The sequence below is a fragment of the Penicillium atrosanguineum genome, assembly GCF_028827265.1.
Source record: "Penicillium atrosanguineum strain IBT 20685 chromosome Unknown utg000001l_segment0_segment0, whole genome shotgun sequence".
NCBI classification, from domain to species: Eukaryota; Fungi; Ascomycota; class Eurotiomycetes; order Eurotiales; family Aspergillaceae; genus Penicillium; species Penicillium atrosanguineum.
The window spans coordinates 2772248-2790661 of record NW_026623133.1 but is presented as its reverse complement, the minus strand read 5'-3'; the positions used below and the strand labels follow the sequence as shown (position 1 = coordinate 2790661).

The following is an 18414-nucleotide window of genomic DNA, read 5'->3' as shown; positions in this document are numbered from 1 at the left end:
GATACACCCGATTTATATAGAAAAAAAAAAAAGAAGTCAAATGGTCATAATCGAGCAGAAATCATGTAACCATTCCTGATGCCAATAGATATTTACATAAAACATACACCGGACTAGCACAAAGATAGTTGAGACACAAGGGCCACTTGCGCATCCCAAGAAAACAGTAGAAAAGCCGGGGCCCTGGACGGCGGGAGAAAAAGGCACGTGAGAGAAATCGCGATGGAATTAGCAGAAGAAGATCTCCATCTGCTTTTAGAACTGGCGGCCGGGGTACTCGGCGTACATCTGCTTAGGCCGCTGCCACACAGGGACCTGGTTCTCGGGGCTTCCGGGAACCTCCTTCTTCAGGCCCTGTTCGCGAAAGGAAGTTAGATGCTGATACACGTGCAGTACATTTCATGGGTGGAAATGAGGAATGGTGATATTGGGACGTACCAATTTGTTGAAGATGCAGCTGTTGAGCTTCTGCTCGGGGCGACGGCAGTTGAAAAATGTCTGGTTGTTGTTCTCCAGGCAGTCGACATGAGCCTGGAACTCCTGCATGCAGTGCGTGTTGATGTCCTTGATGCTATTGTCCGGGGTCAGTCTCGGACTCTCCCATTCTTCAATCTGCTCTATCATGGCGGCACTTACACACTGGCAGCGCAGCGGGTAACCTTGCGACCCTCCTTCAAGCAGTCGAACTCGCCGCGGCCGTTCGCCTCGTCCTTGCACTTCATGTAGTCATCGTTGAAAGCCTGGCAGCGGGCACCAATGGCGAAGGAAGCGCTGGCGAGGAAAGCAGATGTGGTACCAATCTCCTCGACCTTGGGAATGTGGTCGGGCATCGGCGTGGTGTCCACGAGGAGCTTCTGGTTGAACCTGTCGAGAGAGGGAGACGTTAGTCTGGGTTTCTGGAGGCGCGGGAAGGCGGGATTGGCCCGGCCGAGCGGTGATGCTCATACTGGGGGTCTCTTTGAGCCATGGTGACGGTGGCTTGTCTGAACAAGGGATTCTGTTCGGGTGGGGGAGTGCAATTGAGGCAGGACTTGGAGAGCTGCGGGTTTGCGGGTGCGAAAGGTCGGTTTCTTTGGCCTCCTCCTGATTGGCTGCTGGAATGCGATTACATAATCGACTATAGTTGCCTCCAGCTGCATCTTGTAAAACACCTGAAATAGAGTGAGATGGATGTGAAAAAGACTAGAGAGACTGTTATCCTGGGATTATACGGGAGACCCGTCCTTTGAACGAGTCAATTGCAACCTTCGAGTTCTTGAACGACCCTCGAAACCCGAACATTCATTGACACAGCACGTGACTCTAAACAAACCAGCTCCGACACTTCTTTCCTGCGAGCTCTTAGCACCCCTCAGCTCGTCGCCCAACCACCAGATCCCCAATTCCTGGGTGATCTATCTCTGAGTCCTGTCAATACCTCATAATCTCGACGGATCGCGTGCCTTTTCGTCAATTTAACCGAAACGACCCCCGATTTTCGCGGATTGAGCTTTTTTTTCTTACGGTACCCTTCGCGACTCATTGCGACTGCCATAATGTCTCTTTTCGGCGGAGCACAGGCTCAGAGCCAACCGGCTGCCAGCCCCTTCGGAGGCGCCGGCGCCACAGGAAGCGGAGGCTTGTTCGGCGCGACACAGAATCAACAGCAGGGCTCTACTGGCGGTAGTCTCTTTGGCGGCAATGCGGCAGCTCAGCCCCAACAACAACAGTCCGGCGGCCTCTTTGGCTCGAGTACCGCACAGAAGCCCGCGGGAAGCTTGTTTGGTGGTGGTGGATTAGGGCAACAGCCACAGCAACAACAGCAGCAACAGCAACAGCAGCAACAACAACCTCAGCAGTCCGGTGGACTGTTTGGTTCTTCATTTGGGCAGAAGCCCGCAGGAAGCTTGTTCGGCGGTGGCGGCGGTCTGGGTCAGCAGCAACAGCAGCAGCAGACGCAGCAACCGGCGACCGGAGGTGGACTTTTCGGTGGAGGCCTCGGTGCTAGCACCCAACCCCAACCCCAACCGCAACTGCAACAGCAGGGCAGTTTGTTCGGAGGATCTCTTCTCGGAGGACAACAGCAACAGCAGCCACAACAAGCGCAGCAGTCGCAATTCGGCCAGCAGCAGTCGCAATTCGGCCAAACTACCATGGCTCAGCCCCAGCCCAACCAACAACAGCAGTCCTTCTCATCGAGCTTGTGGTCACCCGGCCGAGCAATTACCGGAGGTGAACTTGAAATCAAACCCGCTAGAAATTTACCACATGCTAATCTCTTTCACAGTACACCGTACTGTTCCCATGCAAATCGCTATCGTCAAGGACAAATGGGACGCGCCCAGCCAGTCCTCTCCATTCCGAGCCTATCTCTACAACCAGGTTGGTGAGGACCAAGCGCCTTTTTACCAGCCGGGTCCCGAGGATGACGAGTCCAAGTGGGAGGAAGCTCTTCGCCAACGACCTGACCCCAGCTACGTTCCCGTGCTTGTAAAAGGTTTCTGGGAACTTGGCAAGCGCGCTCAACGCCAGAAGGACTTCCTCACAATGATGCAGTCCCGCCTTCATGAAATCAATAACTGCCTGACCGAGCTTCTCTCGCGCCACGACTTGAAGATCTCCGTCAAGATTGCCGACTGCCGCAGGAAACATCTCGTTCTCAGCAAGCGCTGTCTCGCGCTTGCAGCCAAGACCCAAGTACTGCGCAGCCGAGGCTACGCAATGGACGATGCCGAGGAGGAGCTGAAGAAGAAGTTGACCCAGCTGGAGCGTTCGGTCTTTGATCCGTCTCTCAATGGTCGCGGCGAAGAGATATGGGCCCGCATGTTGGCCATCTACGAGCACTCCAAGCGATTGCAGATGGAGATGGAGCGCGCTGGCGGAAGCGTGGTGAACAACGGAGAAGATGAGATTGATGAGCAGACAATGAAGACAGCAAAGAAGGTATGTTGCCAGCAAGCATCCATCTTTACTCAAGACCTAATCCATTATACAGATCCTCGACGATTACCATGCTCAAATCCAGCACCTGCAGAAGGAGTTGGCCTCGGTCAAGAAAGAATTCGAGGAAGCGCAGAAGCTGAACGGGAACTGAGAAATCCTCTGCATGCTTCCACTCGATTTATGTATCTCTTCACATCTTGGGACTGAATGGCCCATGGGCATGGGAGCACCGGCGTTCATGGGGAGCTGACTACTGTAATGCATACTCAATACGAATTCATTTGCTACATTTACGTGAATTCCCGGTATAACCTTCTTTACCATAATGGTATCTAGCATTGTCCTCTTTTCCATTGCTCTATATCCAAACAAACCCAGAAAACACAGGCATGTACAATAATAATACATCATCCAGCCAAGATTCTTGGTCCAGGTACGGTAATGGCGTAGCAAAGCTGCGATTGATAAGCAACATAAAACCACGCACCCGCACTTCTAGCCCAGGACATAATGGTCTAGATGTGAAACAAATTTCCCCAAATCCCTAAATCCCACCGAGTGGTCATAACCGGCGGTTCATTCGCCATGCACCCATGACGCTAGAGATGAGGGTGGATGGGCGATTCGTTTAGAGGAACTTGCGAGCAAAGTCGACAGCGAAGGGGGCTATAAACGTATTAGATCGGGGAGGTACAGCAGGAGAAAGACGTCGTTGCGGCCCTTGAGATAATCTCGAGGCCTTTCGGACGGACGTCAAGCGCATTATTCCTACTTACAGAGGTAGAGGAGGAAACCACCGAGAGCGGCCATCTTGATGGTCTGGCAGGCCTCAATCTCACCAGTCTGGATTGAGTGTTAACGATATTTAGCGTAGAACGGAAGGCGGCGCGAGTTACCTTGATCTCCTCCTTGGAGAGCTGGGGTTCTTGACCTGCAATCAGGCAGTCAGTATAGGCATTTAGCAGCATTGGAAGGAAATTAGGACATACCGGGAGCGAACATTTTGTATGTGAGGGATATGTAGTTGAAAGAAGAAGAGGTGTGTAAAGATAAAGATGGGTTGTTCGTGACGAAGGGCGAAGCGGACTTGGGAAAGAAATCACGGGAGCACAGACCAACCTCTCCTTCTCTGTCCGCCTCTGGCCTTTTATCACCTCGCCATCTTTCTCTGTCTCTTATTCTCTCTGCCTTGTGCAGTCCTCTGTTTGCATATCTCTGCAGCTCTCTCAGATCTAATTTGCTGTCACTGGTTTGCTATTCGCCTATTTCAACTCGCGGGCGCCGGGACTGCCTGCGCAACCAACCGCGCCGTTCACCCAACCTCATTGATCGAACCCCTCGATCTTCTGTTCTCCTTCCCTTTCTCTTCCTGTCATTTATTTCTTGTCCTCGATATACCCCATACACCATGTCTGCCTCTCCCGAGCATCAGGTTGGCTCAGCCGCCGCCACCCCCGAGCGCGAAGAGCCCGAAAAAGTCGCGACACCGATTGCTGGCGATGAGGAAGAAGGCGACAAGCCCGCCGAACCCAACACAGGCGAGGATTCCGAGGATCAGGACGAAAAAGCCGGCGGTGGCGATGATATTTCCGACGACGAATCCATTCTCTCCGAGGTCGACGAGGCACAATTCGACAACTTCGATCCTGAGAACGTCGATGTCGAAGAACGCGCACCGCTAGATGTCGATGCGGATAATTTGAAGTTGATCGGTCGCCACAAGCGCAAGCGCGCCGAGGGCGAGGAAGGTCGCCCGCGCCGCAAGGAGGGTCGTCGTGAGAAGAAGAGCCGTCGTGCGCGCGACGAGGAAGACGCCGAGGAAGGCTCGTCATCTCGTCCCCGTCAGCGAAAGCAGAAGGAGAAGTCACCCGATACCGATGAGGAGACGTTGGATCCCGAAACCCGTCGTCGCCGAGCTCTGGACCGCGCCATGGACGAAGCCATGAAGAAGCCTACAAAGCGCCGGGTTCGCAAGCAGGATGGAATTGATCTTGAGGCCATGGCCGATGCTGAGATCGAGGATATGCGCAAGCGCATGACCCACGCCGCGCAGATGGATGCTATCAACCGCCAGGAGGGCAAGCCTGCTATGCACAAGCTAAAGCTTCTACCTGAGGTGATCATGCTCCTCAACCGTAACCAGTACACTAATGCCCTGGTCGATCCGGAAATAAACCTGCTGGAGGCCGTTCGATTCTTCCTTGAGCCCTTAGATGATGGTTCTATGCCAGCCTACAACATCCAGCGCGATCTGTTGACCGCCCTGACCAAGCTTCCCATCCAGAAGGATGCCCTGATCGCCAGTGGAATCGGAAAGGTGGTCGTTTTCTACACCAAAAGCAAGCGCACGGAGCGCCGCATCAAAGAAATGGCGGAGAAGTTGCTGGCCGAGTGGACTCGCCCAATCCTCCAGCGCAGCGATGATTACTCGAAGCGGGTGTTCCAGCAAGCCGATTTCGACCCTACGTATGTCCCCTTTCACATTGAACGATGCGAATGCCCTACTGACTGCTGTATAGCAAAATCATCAAGCGTGTCCAGACCACAGCTGAGATTGTTGCTGCCGATGCTCGTGCGCGTGAGACGCTGCCTCCTCGTCTGGCCAACCGTGCTCGTGTCGACCGCACCCAAGTCAGCTATTCTATTGTTCCCCGACAGACTGCTGTGGCGGAGAGTCGCTTTTCCCGACCTCTGGGCGCCAGCGGCGAGGATCGTTTCCGCAAGATGCAAGCCCGACAAAATGCGGCCCAGAAAGCATCTCGTCGGTAAACCGGCAACCTTCTCATTTCTTTACATTTAGTGGCTGGCACTTTTTTATTTTGACTCACTTTGGTTTTTGGTTTTTTTCCATACGTCAGGCGTTCGGGATTGATCGGAAATTTTGAGATAACGGGATGGGCGTGTAACATCAATTGCATCCGGCAGTACTACTGAAATAGAAGAAGTGAATAAGAAGCCATGTAAAAGCTAGCTAGAAGCCAATAATCACTGCCGTATTACCCTTTACCCTCAGCTCTCGTTTGTTCCGCCGACTTTGGCTGAGAGCGAGCGAAAACCGAATCCCGAAGTTCGGCCGGCCGAGCTTCCGGGTAGAAATCCAAATCCCGTAGAGCTCACGTCATACTTACCGGTGTCTCGGTCTCTGCTTCTTATTTTATGCCTACCCATTCCTCCTCAGAACTTTCCCTGGAACATCACTACACATCACATCAATCTACATAATGAAGATTCTCACTAAGGAAGAAGAGGACGCCCACTACCGGTAAGATTGATCCCCGAGCTCATCTTCTTCATCATGCCATAGGCTGACAGGAATCAGCGCTGTCGTCAAGGGCGGCACCATCGGCGGTGTCACCGGTCTCGCAGCCGGTGTAGCCGGCGTCATGCTCGCATCGCGACGCTTTAGCACAATCCGCAACCTGACAATGCCCATGAAAGCCTTCCTCACCACCTCATCCGGAACCTTCGTGGGAATTATAGCCGCCGACCACGCCTCGCGCGAATTCGAGACCCAGCAGAACGCCGAAAAACTCTGGTACGAGAACCGCGAAGAGCGTCTTCGCGCTGAGCAAACCCGCGGCCTTAGCTTCGCCGACCGCACCGTGGCTTTCGCCCGCCGCGAGAAGTACAAGATCATCGGCGCCACCTGGATTGCTTCCATTGTCGGCTCGTTTATGCTTGTCAACCGCAACCCCTTCCTGTCTAGCTCGCAGAAAATTGTCCAGGCTCGTGTGTATGCGCAGGGTCTGACTCTTGGTGTTCTGTGTGCGTCGGCGGCGTTTGAGATCTCGGATCAGCGTCGTGGTCGCGGTATTCTGGATGCGCAGAAGGAGAACAAGAAGAACAAGCAGGAGGCTATTGAGGAGACTCCAGCTCGCACGGGTAACAAGGATGAGGGTGATCTTTGGAAGGATATGGTTGCTGCTGAGGAGCAGCGCTTGAAAAATAAGCACCAGTCTCTGCATCTGAAGCATGCCGAGGAGCACGTCGAGGCGGCGAAGGAATCTTCTGATGAGTCCTCCGGCGAGGAGAAGAAGGACGACAAAAAGGACGAGAAGGAGGGGAAATCCGAGTCTGAGTCCGAGTCTAAGCCCAAGTCTGAGAAGCTCGAGGCAAAGAAGCACTAAATGGACCCGTGAGGATAACGCGTCACGTCTCCATTCCTTTTATTTGCAACTCATACCGATCCATATCCACTTGAGCGTCTGGCCGCTGGTCGACCTCGACTATTCTCTCCGAGCTCTGATGAGCTCTGATGAGCTTTGTTGATCCACCATAGAATGCGAGAAAGGGACTGGATTTTCTTCCAAGAGGCTGGACCATTTGGTTTTCCTTCGATGTCCATGTCTCGTACATCTGCTTCCATCTCTTTGAACCGGCGTTTTATTCTTATTCTTATTTTTTATTTTCTCTCCTACATACCTCGAGGGGCCCTGCGCCCCAAAAGTTCTTTTCATGGCTCATGTATGATACTTTGAGGTGGTGAGATTTCTTCTCTACTCTAATGACTGACCTGTGTCTCTATGTCAATTCGTGCTTTGTATGCAGTTGTTCCGAGTCTCCATAGCTCAACTACTGCTTCTGTTACAAGATCAAATACTTGCACTGGCAAAGTTCTCGATAGGAATAGAAACAGTTCTATCTCCGCGTCCACCCACCTATTGCAGCCCTAAGATCCGTGGAGTGGAGAATACATCCCTCCATGCTACTGTACAAGATCAACTCTCCAGTGCTCCCATCAAAGTAAAATGCGCTCACACTCCTCCGCAGCTCTCAAGCCAAAACTATTCATCCCACCTCTCCAACTAAACCCAATCGCCACCTTAGCAAACTCCCTAACCCCAGCTTCATAATCACCAATGATCTTCTCATCAAGACCGCCAGCACCACCCGCCTCAACAATCCTCCTCGCCAAATCCCCCGCATCCCTCAAAGCCGTATTAGCACCCATCGCGCCCGTCGGTGGCATGATATGAATCGCATCCCCCAAAACCGTAACCCTCGAACAAGGAGTCCACGGCTCAATTTCCGGCAAAGCCGACAAAATCGACCTCACAGCCGCTTGCGACTCGTCCTGCATTTCGAAAATGCTCCTCAACGCCGGATTCCACCCCCTCGTCAAATAACGGCTTAAATCAGCTGCTTCCCGAGGAGTCACATGCCACGATTTCTCATCTGAAACTGGAAGCGTTGATGTACGCGCTAGGAGACACCAATACATGTATGCACTTGGTAGCGGGAATGGGACCTCATCAGCGTGCGGGAAGTGAATAGATTCGAACAAGAATGTAGGCTGGAAGGAATCGTCTGGATCGGTGACTAGACTCATGCCCTGTTGATGGCTTTCGGGGAGTTTAGCCAGGAATCCTGGAGTCAATGGAGTTTTCCCGAAGATGATGCGCATGTCCGAGTCTATACCCTGGTATTCGGGAATATACTGCTTGCGAACGCGCGAGCGGACTCCATCTGCGCCGACGAGTAGAGCACCCTCTTCGGATGACCCGTCGGTGAAGAATCCGGTCACTTTATCGGCGTCGATCGTGTAATAATCGAGACTCTTTTCGAAGAAAACATTTCCCTCTACCTCTAGACTGGCGAGTAATGCTTCGCGGAACGTGCTGCGGTCGATTGTGTACACGCTTCCTGACATAGTCTGTGGCGGAGGTCCAAGACCTGGTTTTGAAGGAGCGGGCGTTCCATCTGGTTTGACTCGGATGCCCATTTTCGCAGTTTCGGCGCATGTCTTTTCGAATAGAGTGAAGAGCTCTGGCGTTAGGGACTCGTGGAGAGCGGTGACGCCGTCTTTGGTGATTCGGAGTCTGTAGCCCTGGGTTCGGAAGTTGCTCTTTGGGTCTGCTTCGAATAGTTTGTAAGGGATGTTGTTTTTGCGTAGGGCGTGGGCAAGGCAGATGCCTCCTAGACCGGCGCCAATGATTAGGATCGGGGGTGTCATGGCTTGTTGATCCAGATGTCGCGAAGAAGATTCGGAGATGATTGAGTGAATGTTATCTATGATCTCGGGAAGGAATAATTTAAATAAGACAATCTGAATGAGACAGGGTACTTTAGAGGGAAGCACAGCTTTATAGAATATTGAATGTCGTGGTTCGGTCCCGAAATCCAAGATTCGGGACCGTTAGTCAAGTTTGAGACCGACATTGAAAATGGCCCCCATCTTACCAACTTACCAACCTTTGACTATTAGCAATCCTCAATATGCAATATAACCCTCAGAATCGCATTTGTAGCCCGCTTCTCTATTCCTGTTTCTACAGAGCTGAGTTTGAAGATGGGTTCACAGATGAAAACTTGGGTATTTCTATTCACTACATCCTTCAGAGGGAATACATCAGCAAAGATGAAGCCTAAAATGTGTCATCCTCAAGACGCTCCGTACGTCGAATGACACTCGGGCTCTGGTCCTCATCAAACTCGTCCGTGATGTCACCCGCTCCAGCCGTAGCCAGTAAATCGGTCACGATGCGCTTGGAAGCTTCCTTGGCTGTAGTAAGAACGAGATTAGCACTCTTCTCAGTGAAAGTTGCGACAGGAGTACATTTCTTACCTGGAGTCTTCATCAACCTACTCTGGGGAATATGGAATTGCATGGTCTTGGGAGGACTCGGCCCGAAATCCTCGTCGTCAAGATCGTCATCACTATCCCAAACGGAGTCATGAATGTTAGGCTTCGCAGGTGTCAAAACACTTGTACCAGGTTTCGGAGTGCCGCGAGTACGATTGCTACTGGTACGCCGCTTGCGGTTTGTTCCAGGAGTATTGACACCCTTGATGGGCGATGAAAAAACCTCCGAGTGCATCTGAGGCTTCTCGAGCTCTGGACTGGACATCGGTGAGTTGTCATAGCCAAATCGTGATGTCGATGTGGCTGGCTTGGGTGTGATATTGAACTGCGAGCGAGTGGCTGTACCTCCGCCTACGTTCTTGAATCCCTTGCCGAGAGGGGTTGCTTGCACTCGGTAGGTCTTGTCAAGAACCTGATGGAGAACCGGATCCGAGGGCTTCTGGTATCGGGCGTCACCCGGCGTGGATTGGAACTTTACCGATGAGGCGGGTGGAATGAAAGGAGATGACATTGGTGTTCTCGATGAGGTGCCATGAGGGAAGAAGCTTTGCCGGCCTGGGGTAGACGGGAGGGTTGATGAGTCTGGCATGTCGAAAGGTGCCTCGGCTTCGTTGATTTGCTTCCTCAGGTTTTCGTAATCGGAAGAATGTTCGATGGATGAGATGGTAATGTCGTCTTCGCCGGTATGCTGAGCTGGTGCACGCGGGGTACTATGCGAGGATATGGTGAGCTCGGTCAGATCGATGTCATCGCCATGACCATGTTGCATATCCGGACGCTTAGATGACGGCGTCGCGTAGGTCTGGTCGGGTTCCTCGTCGGCTGTACTCTGGGTCACATCTGCAGAAAGCTCTTCCTCCGTGGCAGTGGGCTCCTGTGGTGTATCACCCTCGTTGGGTCGTTCCTCGTAGCCGGACAGAGATACATTGGCGCTCGCTTCGAAGAATTGTTTCCAAAACTGGATACAGAGTTAGCATCAACATTATAGTCGCGTTGGGCATCAAACGCCCATAGATCGAGCTCACCTTGGCGCCTTCCCAGACGTCCCGAGAATGCTCTGTGTACTGCTCAACACAAGGAAGAATGCTTGTAGTGACAATCCGATGGGCTTGGCTGAAGTTCTGGTCGATCTCTGCGGGCAGATAAGAGGATCAGTATCATGCCTGATGATTTGTTTACCATGGATTTACCTTGAAGCGTGAGCGTAATGGATTGTTCTAATTTCTCCAACTCCTCCGTCAGTGACAGAGGTCGCGGAGGCGCCATCGATTGGCGAGACATGTTGACACTGTCCTGCAGGAGATGTTCTGGGCGCAAAGCTTCAAAGTTGAAGCTCAAAGTTCAAGCTTCAAGACGCGCGGGGAACACGTCCCAAAGCGGTGTGTTTTAAGGGCCGGGGATAAGGGCTGCGCGGGTCAGGTGTGGCGTTTATGTAAGAATACAGGCATCATTCGGAGCTTCGGAGCTCGTTTCCAAGTTTTCGATCTTGGAAGCTTGACTTCCTAAGGAGAAGTTCAGAAGTAGGCTTATTCTTCATCATGCCTGCACCCCTTGTCAAAGGTGAGAGCACGACTTTCTGGATCTCTTGGACCCGGATCCTCCGGGTGGATCTTATCAGTTCCCCGCCGAGGATTGGTATGCTGACAATCAAGTAGGTATCATCGTGACAGCCTCAGTTCTGGTGGCTGCCGGCGTTGCTGTCTATCAGTCCCCTCAGTTTCAAGAGTGGGTAGCCACTTCCCGACGCAAGATCGCCTTGGCCTTACACAACCTGGGTGATGAGATCCAGCCGGGTGACCACATCCTCCGAGAGGATATCTCCATGACCGAAGAGATCGGCCAACATGCCGAGGAACGCAGACGAATTGCTCGAGCGGACATTATTAAGCGGGGTATATTACTTGAATCTCGACGGAAGGCGAGAGGGCCACATGAGCTCGACAGCTTCGACACTTTAGTAGACAACGACGGTAAACTCCGTGCGTCAACGGATGACCATGACATCAACGCTGTCGGTGCCTCAACTGGATTTGATATAGGCTCACAGTCTTACCGTCGTGGTGAAGCCTCTAGTATGGGCCGGGACCTCTTGCCTGTCGATATACCATCAGGAACCACATCGAACCATCCCTCGGAATCCGTGATACAACTGACTCCCACCTCATCCGCGCCCGGCGAAATCCTTTTCGATCCGTTCTCCGATTCTCCTGTCAGAGCCCAGTCACCGATGTCTACCTCGGCTTCCAGTCACACGGAAGGCAGCCAGGTCTACTACGCCCACCCTCAATCAGGTTCCAATGTGACACAGCAGCAAGACCTGCTCACGGATCTGGACGATTTTGCTCAAGGAAATCAGTTCCAGCACCCCGTTTCTTCGGCACCATCAACTGCCGGGAGCTTCAGTCATGTCGGTGACTTCGATGGGTCATCCGACGGCACACTGAGTGACCTGGATGCTCGTTCGGTAGGAGGCATAGCTACCCCAGCCAGCTGGTCTGAGGTTGGAAGTGAAATAAGCAACGAAGATGCTGGTCATCATCAGTTGCTGTAATGGAAACAATCATTGGATTTGATATATTACAAGGTAAAGGGACTATGGCGTATGTAGGCTCGGACAGATTAGGATGGGGATTGGGGTATTTCTGGCTCGCGGTTATTATTTAAGGTGATTTCAAGCATTGAATGCTTCATACACGCAATGTTACAAGAGCGCCTCTTCCTGGCTTGCTTTTAATTTGATTTGATACGTTTTGCATCCTCCATTGCTAGAGTTCAGTCGTCTATCTTTAACCTTCAGGCATTTCCAAGGGGTTCTTCTAGGAAAATTATGCTACAGCCCTAGTAAATCATTTCCAGGTGTTTTCTAGGGATTTAGATCTGAGTATGATCCTGGGTTCCGTTGCTCTTCGTGAATTGTTTTCACCCCGGATTTAAGATGTAATGTCCGAGCCAGCCTCACTGCTGCGAAATGCACCTCAGCGGATTTAAGCTAGGTTCCGAGATACGACAGCTATAAAGAACCCACTGTAGAATATAAAGCAGGCATATCAATACTCTAGTCCCGATCGATATGACTTCCCACTCGGATCGCACCATTGTCCTCATCACCGGCGCCAACCAAGGCATCGGCTATGAAGTCGTGAAAGGCCTCCTTGCGCATGAGAAATACCACATCCTCCTCGGCTCTCGCGATGCTACGCGTGGTGCCAAAGCTGCCACCGAGATCGACCCAACGGGTAGGATTGTGGAGCCCATCACGATTGACGTGACCGACGACGCATCCATCCAACGGGCAGTCGACGAGGTTGCATCCAAGTACGGCCGTCTGGATGTGCTTGTCAACAATGCGGGCATCAACAACGAATTCGAGATGCACTTCCAACAAGTTCAGAATCAGAAGGACGGTGTCCAGGAGAAGCCCGATCTGGCAAAGATGCGTCGACTCTTTCACGATGCCTATGAAGTCAACGTCGCCGGCGCGGCTATCACAACAGAAGCTTTTGCTCCCCTGCTCGAGAAATCCACAGCGACGCCAGCTCGAATCGTCTTTGTGTCTTCACACACGGGGTCACTAGGTCTTCGAGTCGACCAGTCATCTGATTGGCACCAAAAGCTCTCAAGCCCCAGCTTCCCCATCTATCGCAGCAGCAAGTCTGCGTTGAACATGTTGACTCTGCACTATGCGGCCAAGTTCCAGTCCAAGGGATGGAAAGTAAACGCGTCTTGCCCGAATCTGACGGCAACTAACTTCTCCCGCGGCAATGGGCGGCCCGCATCGGAGTCTGCGGTTAATATTGTTCGATTGGCGACCCTGGGCACTAATGGCGAGTCGGGGGTGTATAGAGATGAGAAAGGCGTCGTCCCGTGGTAGGCGATAGATACTCTTGGTCTGCCTACGATGGGCCGATGCAACAGGAACGAGATAAATTCAGAAGATGTTTGCACTTCGTATCCCGAGTGTAGACCTAGGCACATTGGAGCGTTGACTTTAGACGCCAAGTCAATTAAAGTTCCGACAAGTAATGGGTACTTCCATTGGCTAACGTTCAGTGTGAGGGGTGAGGTAACAGGTACGCGGCCGGATAACGAGCAAAAAGAGCCTCGGTATTTTCGGGGAAGCTTAAGCGGAGACTCTCCTACTTCTACTCTTCTCCTCTCTTTCTCTCCCGTTATCCTTGACTTTCTCCAACATTGTTCGACTCTTGTACCAACGGTAAGCTCACTATAATCTTCTATCTGTCCTCTTCTTCTATCACACAACCTTCCAAACTGCGCAACCGCGTCATGGAAGCTTCCCCGCAACCAACTCCGAAAATCTCCCCAGCCGAGTGAACAACAGTCTCAGATGAACAGGAGGTAACATAAGAAGCCAACACTAATAAATGTGTATCAACAGCCATCCTCTTCATATTTAATCATGGCCGCAGATCGTCTTAGCTCTCTCTTGAGCCACCTCAAGGGCTCTGGCAGTGGAGTCAACGCCATGTGAGTCCACAACTCGCCACCGACACATTTCTAAGCTAACTTATACAAATAGCACCCAGAAGAACCCCGATGATGTCGTTATCACCCTGTCTATGCGCACTGCCCTGACTAAGGCGCGCAAGGGTGGTTTCAAGGATTCCGAGCTGGACTACATTGTCTACGCTTTGCTGAAGGAGACTCTGGCCAAGTCCAAGATCGACCCCGCGCTGGTTGAGGATGTCTGCCTTGGCAATGTACGCTCCTTGTCTTTCTATTGCATACCGAGACTAACAGAGAACTAGGTCGGTGAAGCCAAAGCCGCTTATATGGTGCGCGCCGCCGCCCTGGCCGCCGGAATCCCCCACACTGCCGGTGCCTCATCAGTGAACCGCTTCTGCTCATCCGGCCTGAAGGCTGTGCAGGACATTGCCAACCAGATCTCCATGGGCCAGATCGACATCGGTATCGCCCTCGGTGCGGAGCTGATGTCCGCTGCTGGCGACCGTCTCGAGCGCCCCTTCAACGAGGAGGTTCTGCGCAACCAGGAGTCTGCCGACTGCATGCAGCCCATGGGTCAGACCTCTGAGAATGTTGGTAACGATTTTGGAATCTCGCGTGAGCAACAGGATCGTTATGCTGCCGAGTCTTTCCGTCGTGCTGAGGTTGCCCAGCAGGCCGGCTGGTTCGATGATGAGATTGCTCCTATCTCGGTCAAGGTCAAGGACCCCAAGACTGGCGAGGTTAAGCAGATCACCCTGACTAAGGATGATGGTGTTCGTCCTGGTACTACTTTTGAGTCGCTTTCCAAGATTCGTCCTGCGTTCCCGCAGTTTGGTGATAAGTCAACTGGTGGTAACTCTAGCCAGGTTACTGATGGCGGTATGTTGTCTTCCTATAACCTCATAAGAAGCTAAGCTAATTGAAATCTCAGCCGCTTCTGTTCTCCTCATGCGCCGCTCCAAGGCCATCGAACTGAACCAGCCCATCCTGGCTAAATTCTGTGGCGCCACCGTCGCTGGTGTTCCTCCCCGTGTCATGGGTATTGGCCCCACTGCCGCCATCCCCAAGCTGCTGAGCAAGTTCCAGCTCGACAAGAACGATATTGATATTTACGAGATCAACGAGGCCTTTGCCTCTATGGCTGTCTACTGTGTTAACACCCTGGGTCTCGACCACGCCAAGGTTAACCCTCGTGGTGGTGCCATTGCTCTTGGCCACCCCTTGGGTGCTACTGGTGCACGCCAAATCGCTACTGTCTTGAGCGAGGCGCGCCGGACGAAGAAGAAGATCTTGGTTACCAGTATGTGTATTGGTACTGGGCAGGGTATGGCGGGATTGTTCGTCAATGAACAGATTTAAATATGTAGCTATGTTTATACATCTTCAAGCTCGGGTGAGCTTTTCTGCTTTCATGGTTAAATCTTGAAGCGCAATTGGTCTTCTCTGCAAGATCTATTCGAATCTAAGGTTTGACCCATGGTACCTTCTACATGCCTGGATACGTACGTCCGGGCGTACGATATCGATCTATGGAAAGACTGCTCGGCACTCAGCCATAGAAAGGTCTTCGTTTCCTATAATTTCACGAGTTTGCATCATGTTGCTTCAATCACAAGGCATTTTAGCCGTCGAATAGCGCAATGAAGAACAAAAAGAATCAATTGCTTAGACCGAAGGGTCATTAGGGTATCAACTATAAAATACAGGTCCACGTCTCTCATCTCCCATCATCCTGCGTCTCCTTCTTCCCTTCCTTTTTCAGCCTCTCCTCAGCAGCCCTCGCGAGAATTTCCCTCCTTGACTCCGTCCCTCCGCTGTCTCTATTCCCATCTCTCAACCCACCAAGCACAAACTCACCCCCAGTCCACCCACACTCATCAACATATTCATCCTCCCCACTCTGTACCCGCTCCCAATCCCCAGGATTATAAAACTCCTGTCCCGTCAACCGATTCCCACCAGACTTCCAATCCCCAGCCTCAACCTCCCGCTCAATCTGCGCCGTCAAGTCCCAGAAGTCCCGATCATGTGGCCCGAACACACAATGCGCCAGTTCGTGACAGAGCGTTTTGCGAATAGTTCTGTAGTCACGATACCCATCGTATGCATCTGTGCGCAGTCGAAGCTCGATGACTTCGCCTTTGTTTCGGTTTAGTCCTAGCGTGCGCGACTCGCTGGTCGTGTGCTCTGCCGGGTTCATTTCCGTGAGAAGTGGGACGGAGAATTTGTGTTTCGCCATTGCAGCGCGGATGCCTGCGTCATCGCGAAGGCGGGTGAGGAACTGGAGGGAGCGGTCTGGGTTCGGTAGGTAGTTTAGAGGGAGGAGGCGGTGGAAGGTGTAGTTGTTGCTGCCATTGGACAGGGTGTTGATGCCACGGCTGCGAGATGCTGTGGGTTGGTTTTTGCGGGCTGTGGCTAAGGCCGATGCGCGGGTTTCTTGGCGTTTGCGCTCGCTAGTTGCTTGTTCGTGAAGGTCTGCAATTGCTTTGGCGGGTGAGCCGAGGAGAGTGATTTTGAACCTTGGTGAGTCGAGTGGGAGTATGTCCGTGAGAGCGGTTGGTGGGAACGGTGCTTTCTGCATGCCTGGCTTTGGAGCTATAAGGAGCTTTTGGTTCGCGACTGGAATGTTCAGAATGCCTTCGATAGCTGCGGCGAGGTCTTGTAGTGTCGCTGAGTTGGAGAGCGGGAAGCTGTGCGGGGTTCCATGGTGGTGCACCGTCAGCTCCATGGACGATTCCATGGCGAGAGGGTTTAAATATGCCAGCACAACTGTACGAAGGATGTAGGAGCGAAGGAAGTATTCGATGCAAAGGCGAGCGTACATATAGGAACCCGAATAGGCAAGCACTGAGGCGAATTCGACGCGGTTCCACGGCGATAGTTTGTCAGCGCGGAGATAAGACGATTAGATGCCTAAGGCCATAATGACGAAGGACCTCGGCTTACAAAGCATGACTCGATCCATGGATGCTAGAAAGGCATGGATTTGCTAAAACTACAAGATTTGTATGCCCAAAGTGACTCTCAAAATACCGGTACACTATATCCGATGAACTCCGTTTTCAAGCATATATGCAAAACAGATCAAGACGAAACAGTCATGGAACGCCAGCCAGCCCAAATGCAAAGATATATGAGTGAGGATGAACTGCCCAATGCAGCGTCGAGAAAACCAAGCTCGACGAAATGCAATAGAACAAAATGCAAGAGAGGAATTGTCGACAATCATTCATACTGCCGGTCTTCTGGCAGTTTGATCTTCAAATTAGCGAGGGTCTCATCGGCGATCCATTCCGCCAAGTTTGGGAACCAAGTATGACTATAGCAGGCAAAGCAGTCAGCACTTGCACTTCAAATAAAATAAAAAGCAGACTCACTTATGGAACCTCGTCATGGTCAATGCCTTCTCCGAGTACTCATCCATCAACATGGAATCATACTGGAGCGGCACCTTGGCCGGGACCCCCTCAAATGTAGTCCGGCGCAGCGGATATATATCCTTCAAACGGTATTTGTGGAAGTTCTTACACTGCCAAATATCCGGGTGATCAGGCTCCAATCGACTGAGACCGGTGATGTCAATGTATAGACCGGTGTGAATGTCGATCCAGCGCGCATCGATGATATTATGTCCCTGTCCGCGCTCGCGCTGCCGGGACCATGGGTTGATGTCTAACAAGTATTCTCGCTCCTTTCCGGTATCGGGTGACTTATACTGGACGACTGTGCGGTTATAGTGGTCGGCGAGGTAGGCAAGAGTGGTGTCGGGGACCTGGGTGTCCATGTCCCAATCCCAGGGAAGGATCTATCGAGTCATTTAGATCAGGTATCGACGCAGAATCACAGTGTCGTCCCCACCTTTCCATTCCACCACCAGCCCAGCAGGGTTCCGTGTGCAATCCATGTTTCCAGCTCGTTCTCGTTGAAAAATTTAAGGTATGCGCGGATCATATGAGTGAGGGTGTCTGCGCGTTCTCTGTCGTCGACGGGCTCGGTAAAGTATCGAGAATCATAATGGCCTAGGATATCGTCGCGGCCGGGCTCATGAAAGTATTTATACTCGGCGGAGGCATTCAGTCCATATTTCCACCATAACGGGTCTCTCAGTGTAGGATCGCTATAGAAGTCTCGTCCGAACTGGGTTTCCGCATCGTCGGCCGAGGGCAGCGCAGCCACGGCAGACCAGAGTGCAGGGGCGAAGGCCAGTAGCGTTCGCCACTGCATCTCCGGTCGAGGGAGCGGACTCCGCTAGGATGCCGGTTTTATAAGAGCGACTCGGTATATAAGCATGAGCCGGTTCGCATGCTGGAGCTCCAACCAAGGCCGGGAATTAAGTCCGGATGGCAAGTAGTCCCGCCTGAGCAGACGTGTAGGGACTATATATGCCGGTTTCCGAATATACAGACGAGCCCTCGAGACAGAAGCGAGTGTAATCAGAGAAAGGG

General features: G+C 52.2%; 11 protein-coding genes across 11 annotated transcripts; 6 read left to right on the top strand and 5 right to left on the bottom strand.

Annotated features, from left to right (window-relative positions):
- Positions 1 to 255: 255 nt before the first annotated feature.
- On the bottom strand, positions 256 to 967 carry N7443_001078 (uncharacterized protein; the record flags this gene model as incomplete). The annotated part of the gene is made up of 4 exons (XM_056881134.1): positions 256 to 354; positions 439 to 571; positions 637 to 864; positions 948 to 967. 4 exons carry the CDS (start codon positions 965 to 967, stop codon positions 256 to 258), a joined length of 480 nt encoding a protein of 159 aa, XP_056746372.1.
- A 568-nt stretch (positions 968 to 1535) lies between these two features.
- N7443_001077 (putative nucleoporin) lies at positions 1536 to 3073 on the top strand (the record flags this gene model as incomplete). The annotated part of the gene is made up of 3 exons (XM_056881133.1): positions 1536 to 2211; positions 2267 to 2922; positions 2975 to 3073. The coding sequence occupies 3 exons, from the start codon at positions 1536 to 1538 to the stop codon at positions 3071 to 3073; spliced, it is 1431 nt and encodes a 476-aa protein (XP_056746371.1).
- A 1257-nt stretch (positions 3074 to 4330) lies between these two features.
- Positions 4331 to 5691, top strand: N7443_001076 (transcription factor SPN1; the record flags this gene model as incomplete). Its single annotated transcript, XM_056881132.1, has 2 exons — positions 4331 to 5388; positions 5442 to 5691. The coding sequence occupies 2 exons, from the start codon at positions 4331 to 4333 to the stop codon at positions 5689 to 5691; spliced, it is 1308 nt and encodes a 435-aa protein (XP_056746370.1).
- A 452-nt stretch (positions 5692 to 6143) lies between these two features.
- Positions 6144 to 7049, top strand: N7443_001075 (HIG1 domain-containing protein; the record flags this gene model as incomplete). The annotated part of the gene is made up of 2 exons (XM_056881131.1): positions 6144 to 6184; positions 6242 to 7049. The coding sequence occupies 2 exons, from the start codon at positions 6144 to 6146 to the stop codon at positions 7047 to 7049; spliced, it is 849 nt and encodes a 282-aa protein (XP_056746369.1).
- Positions 7050 to 7660: 611 nt separating this feature from the next.
- Positions 7661 to 8875, bottom strand: N7443_001074 (FAD-dependent oxidoreductase; the record flags this gene model as incomplete). The annotated part of the gene is made up of 1 exon (XM_056881130.1): positions 7661 to 8875. The coding sequence occupies one exon, from the start codon at positions 8873 to 8875 to the stop codon at positions 7661 to 7663; it is 1215 nt and encodes a 404-aa protein (XP_056746368.1).
- A 412-nt stretch (positions 8876 to 9287) lies between these two features.
- On the bottom strand, positions 9288 to 10786 carry N7443_001073 (DASH complex subunit ASK1; the record flags this gene model as incomplete). Its single annotated transcript, XM_056881129.1, has 3 exons — positions 9288 to 10463; positions 10531 to 10637; positions 10696 to 10786. 3 exons carry the CDS (start codon positions 10784 to 10786, stop codon positions 9288 to 9290), a joined length of 1374 nt encoding a protein of 457 aa, XP_056746367.1.
- A 257-nt stretch (positions 10787 to 11043) lies between these two features.
- Positions 11044 to 12056, top strand: N7443_001072 (uncharacterized protein; the record flags this gene model as incomplete). The annotated part of the gene is made up of 2 exons (XM_056881128.1): positions 11044 to 11065; positions 11161 to 12056. The coding sequence occupies 2 exons, from the start codon at positions 11044 to 11046 to the stop codon at positions 12054 to 12056; spliced, it is 918 nt and encodes a 305-aa protein (XP_056746366.1).
- A 519-nt stretch (positions 12057 to 12575) lies between these two features.
- Positions 12576 to 13376, top strand: N7443_001071 (uncharacterized protein; the record flags this gene model as incomplete). Its single annotated transcript, XM_056881127.1, has 1 exon — positions 12576 to 13376. The coding sequence occupies one exon, from the start codon at positions 12576 to 12578 to the stop codon at positions 13374 to 13376; it is 801 nt and encodes a 266-aa protein (XP_056746365.1).
- Positions 13377 to 13922: 546 nt separating this feature from the next.
- kat1 (putative 3-ketoacyl-CoA ketothiolase (Kat1)) lies at positions 13923 to 15328 on the top strand (the record flags this gene model as incomplete). The annotated part of the gene is made up of 4 exons (XM_056881126.1): positions 13923 to 13990; positions 14043 to 14223; positions 14272 to 14848; positions 14901 to 15328. The coding sequence occupies 4 exons, from the start codon at positions 13923 to 13925 to the stop codon at positions 15326 to 15328; spliced, it is 1254 nt and encodes a 417-aa protein (XP_056746364.1).
- Positions 15329 to 15686: 358 nt separating this feature from the next.
- N7443_001069 (putative zinc metalloproteinase) lies at positions 15687 to 16709 on the bottom strand (the record flags this gene model as incomplete). Its single annotated transcript, XM_056881125.1, has 1 exon — positions 15687 to 16709. One exon carries the CDS (start codon positions 16707 to 16709, stop codon positions 15687 to 15689), a length of 1023 nt encoding a protein of 340 aa, XP_056746363.1.
- Positions 16710 to 17194: 485 nt separating this feature from the next.
- On the bottom strand, positions 17195 to 18193 carry N7443_001068 (putative mannosylphosphate transferase (Mnn4); the record flags this gene model as incomplete). The annotated part of the gene is made up of 3 exons (XM_056881124.1): positions 17195 to 17288; positions 17347 to 17774; positions 17828 to 18193. 3 exons carry the CDS (start codon positions 18191 to 18193, stop codon positions 17195 to 17197), a joined length of 888 nt encoding a protein of 295 aa, XP_056746362.1.
- Between the last annotated feature and the right edge of the window lie 221 nt (positions 18194 to 18414).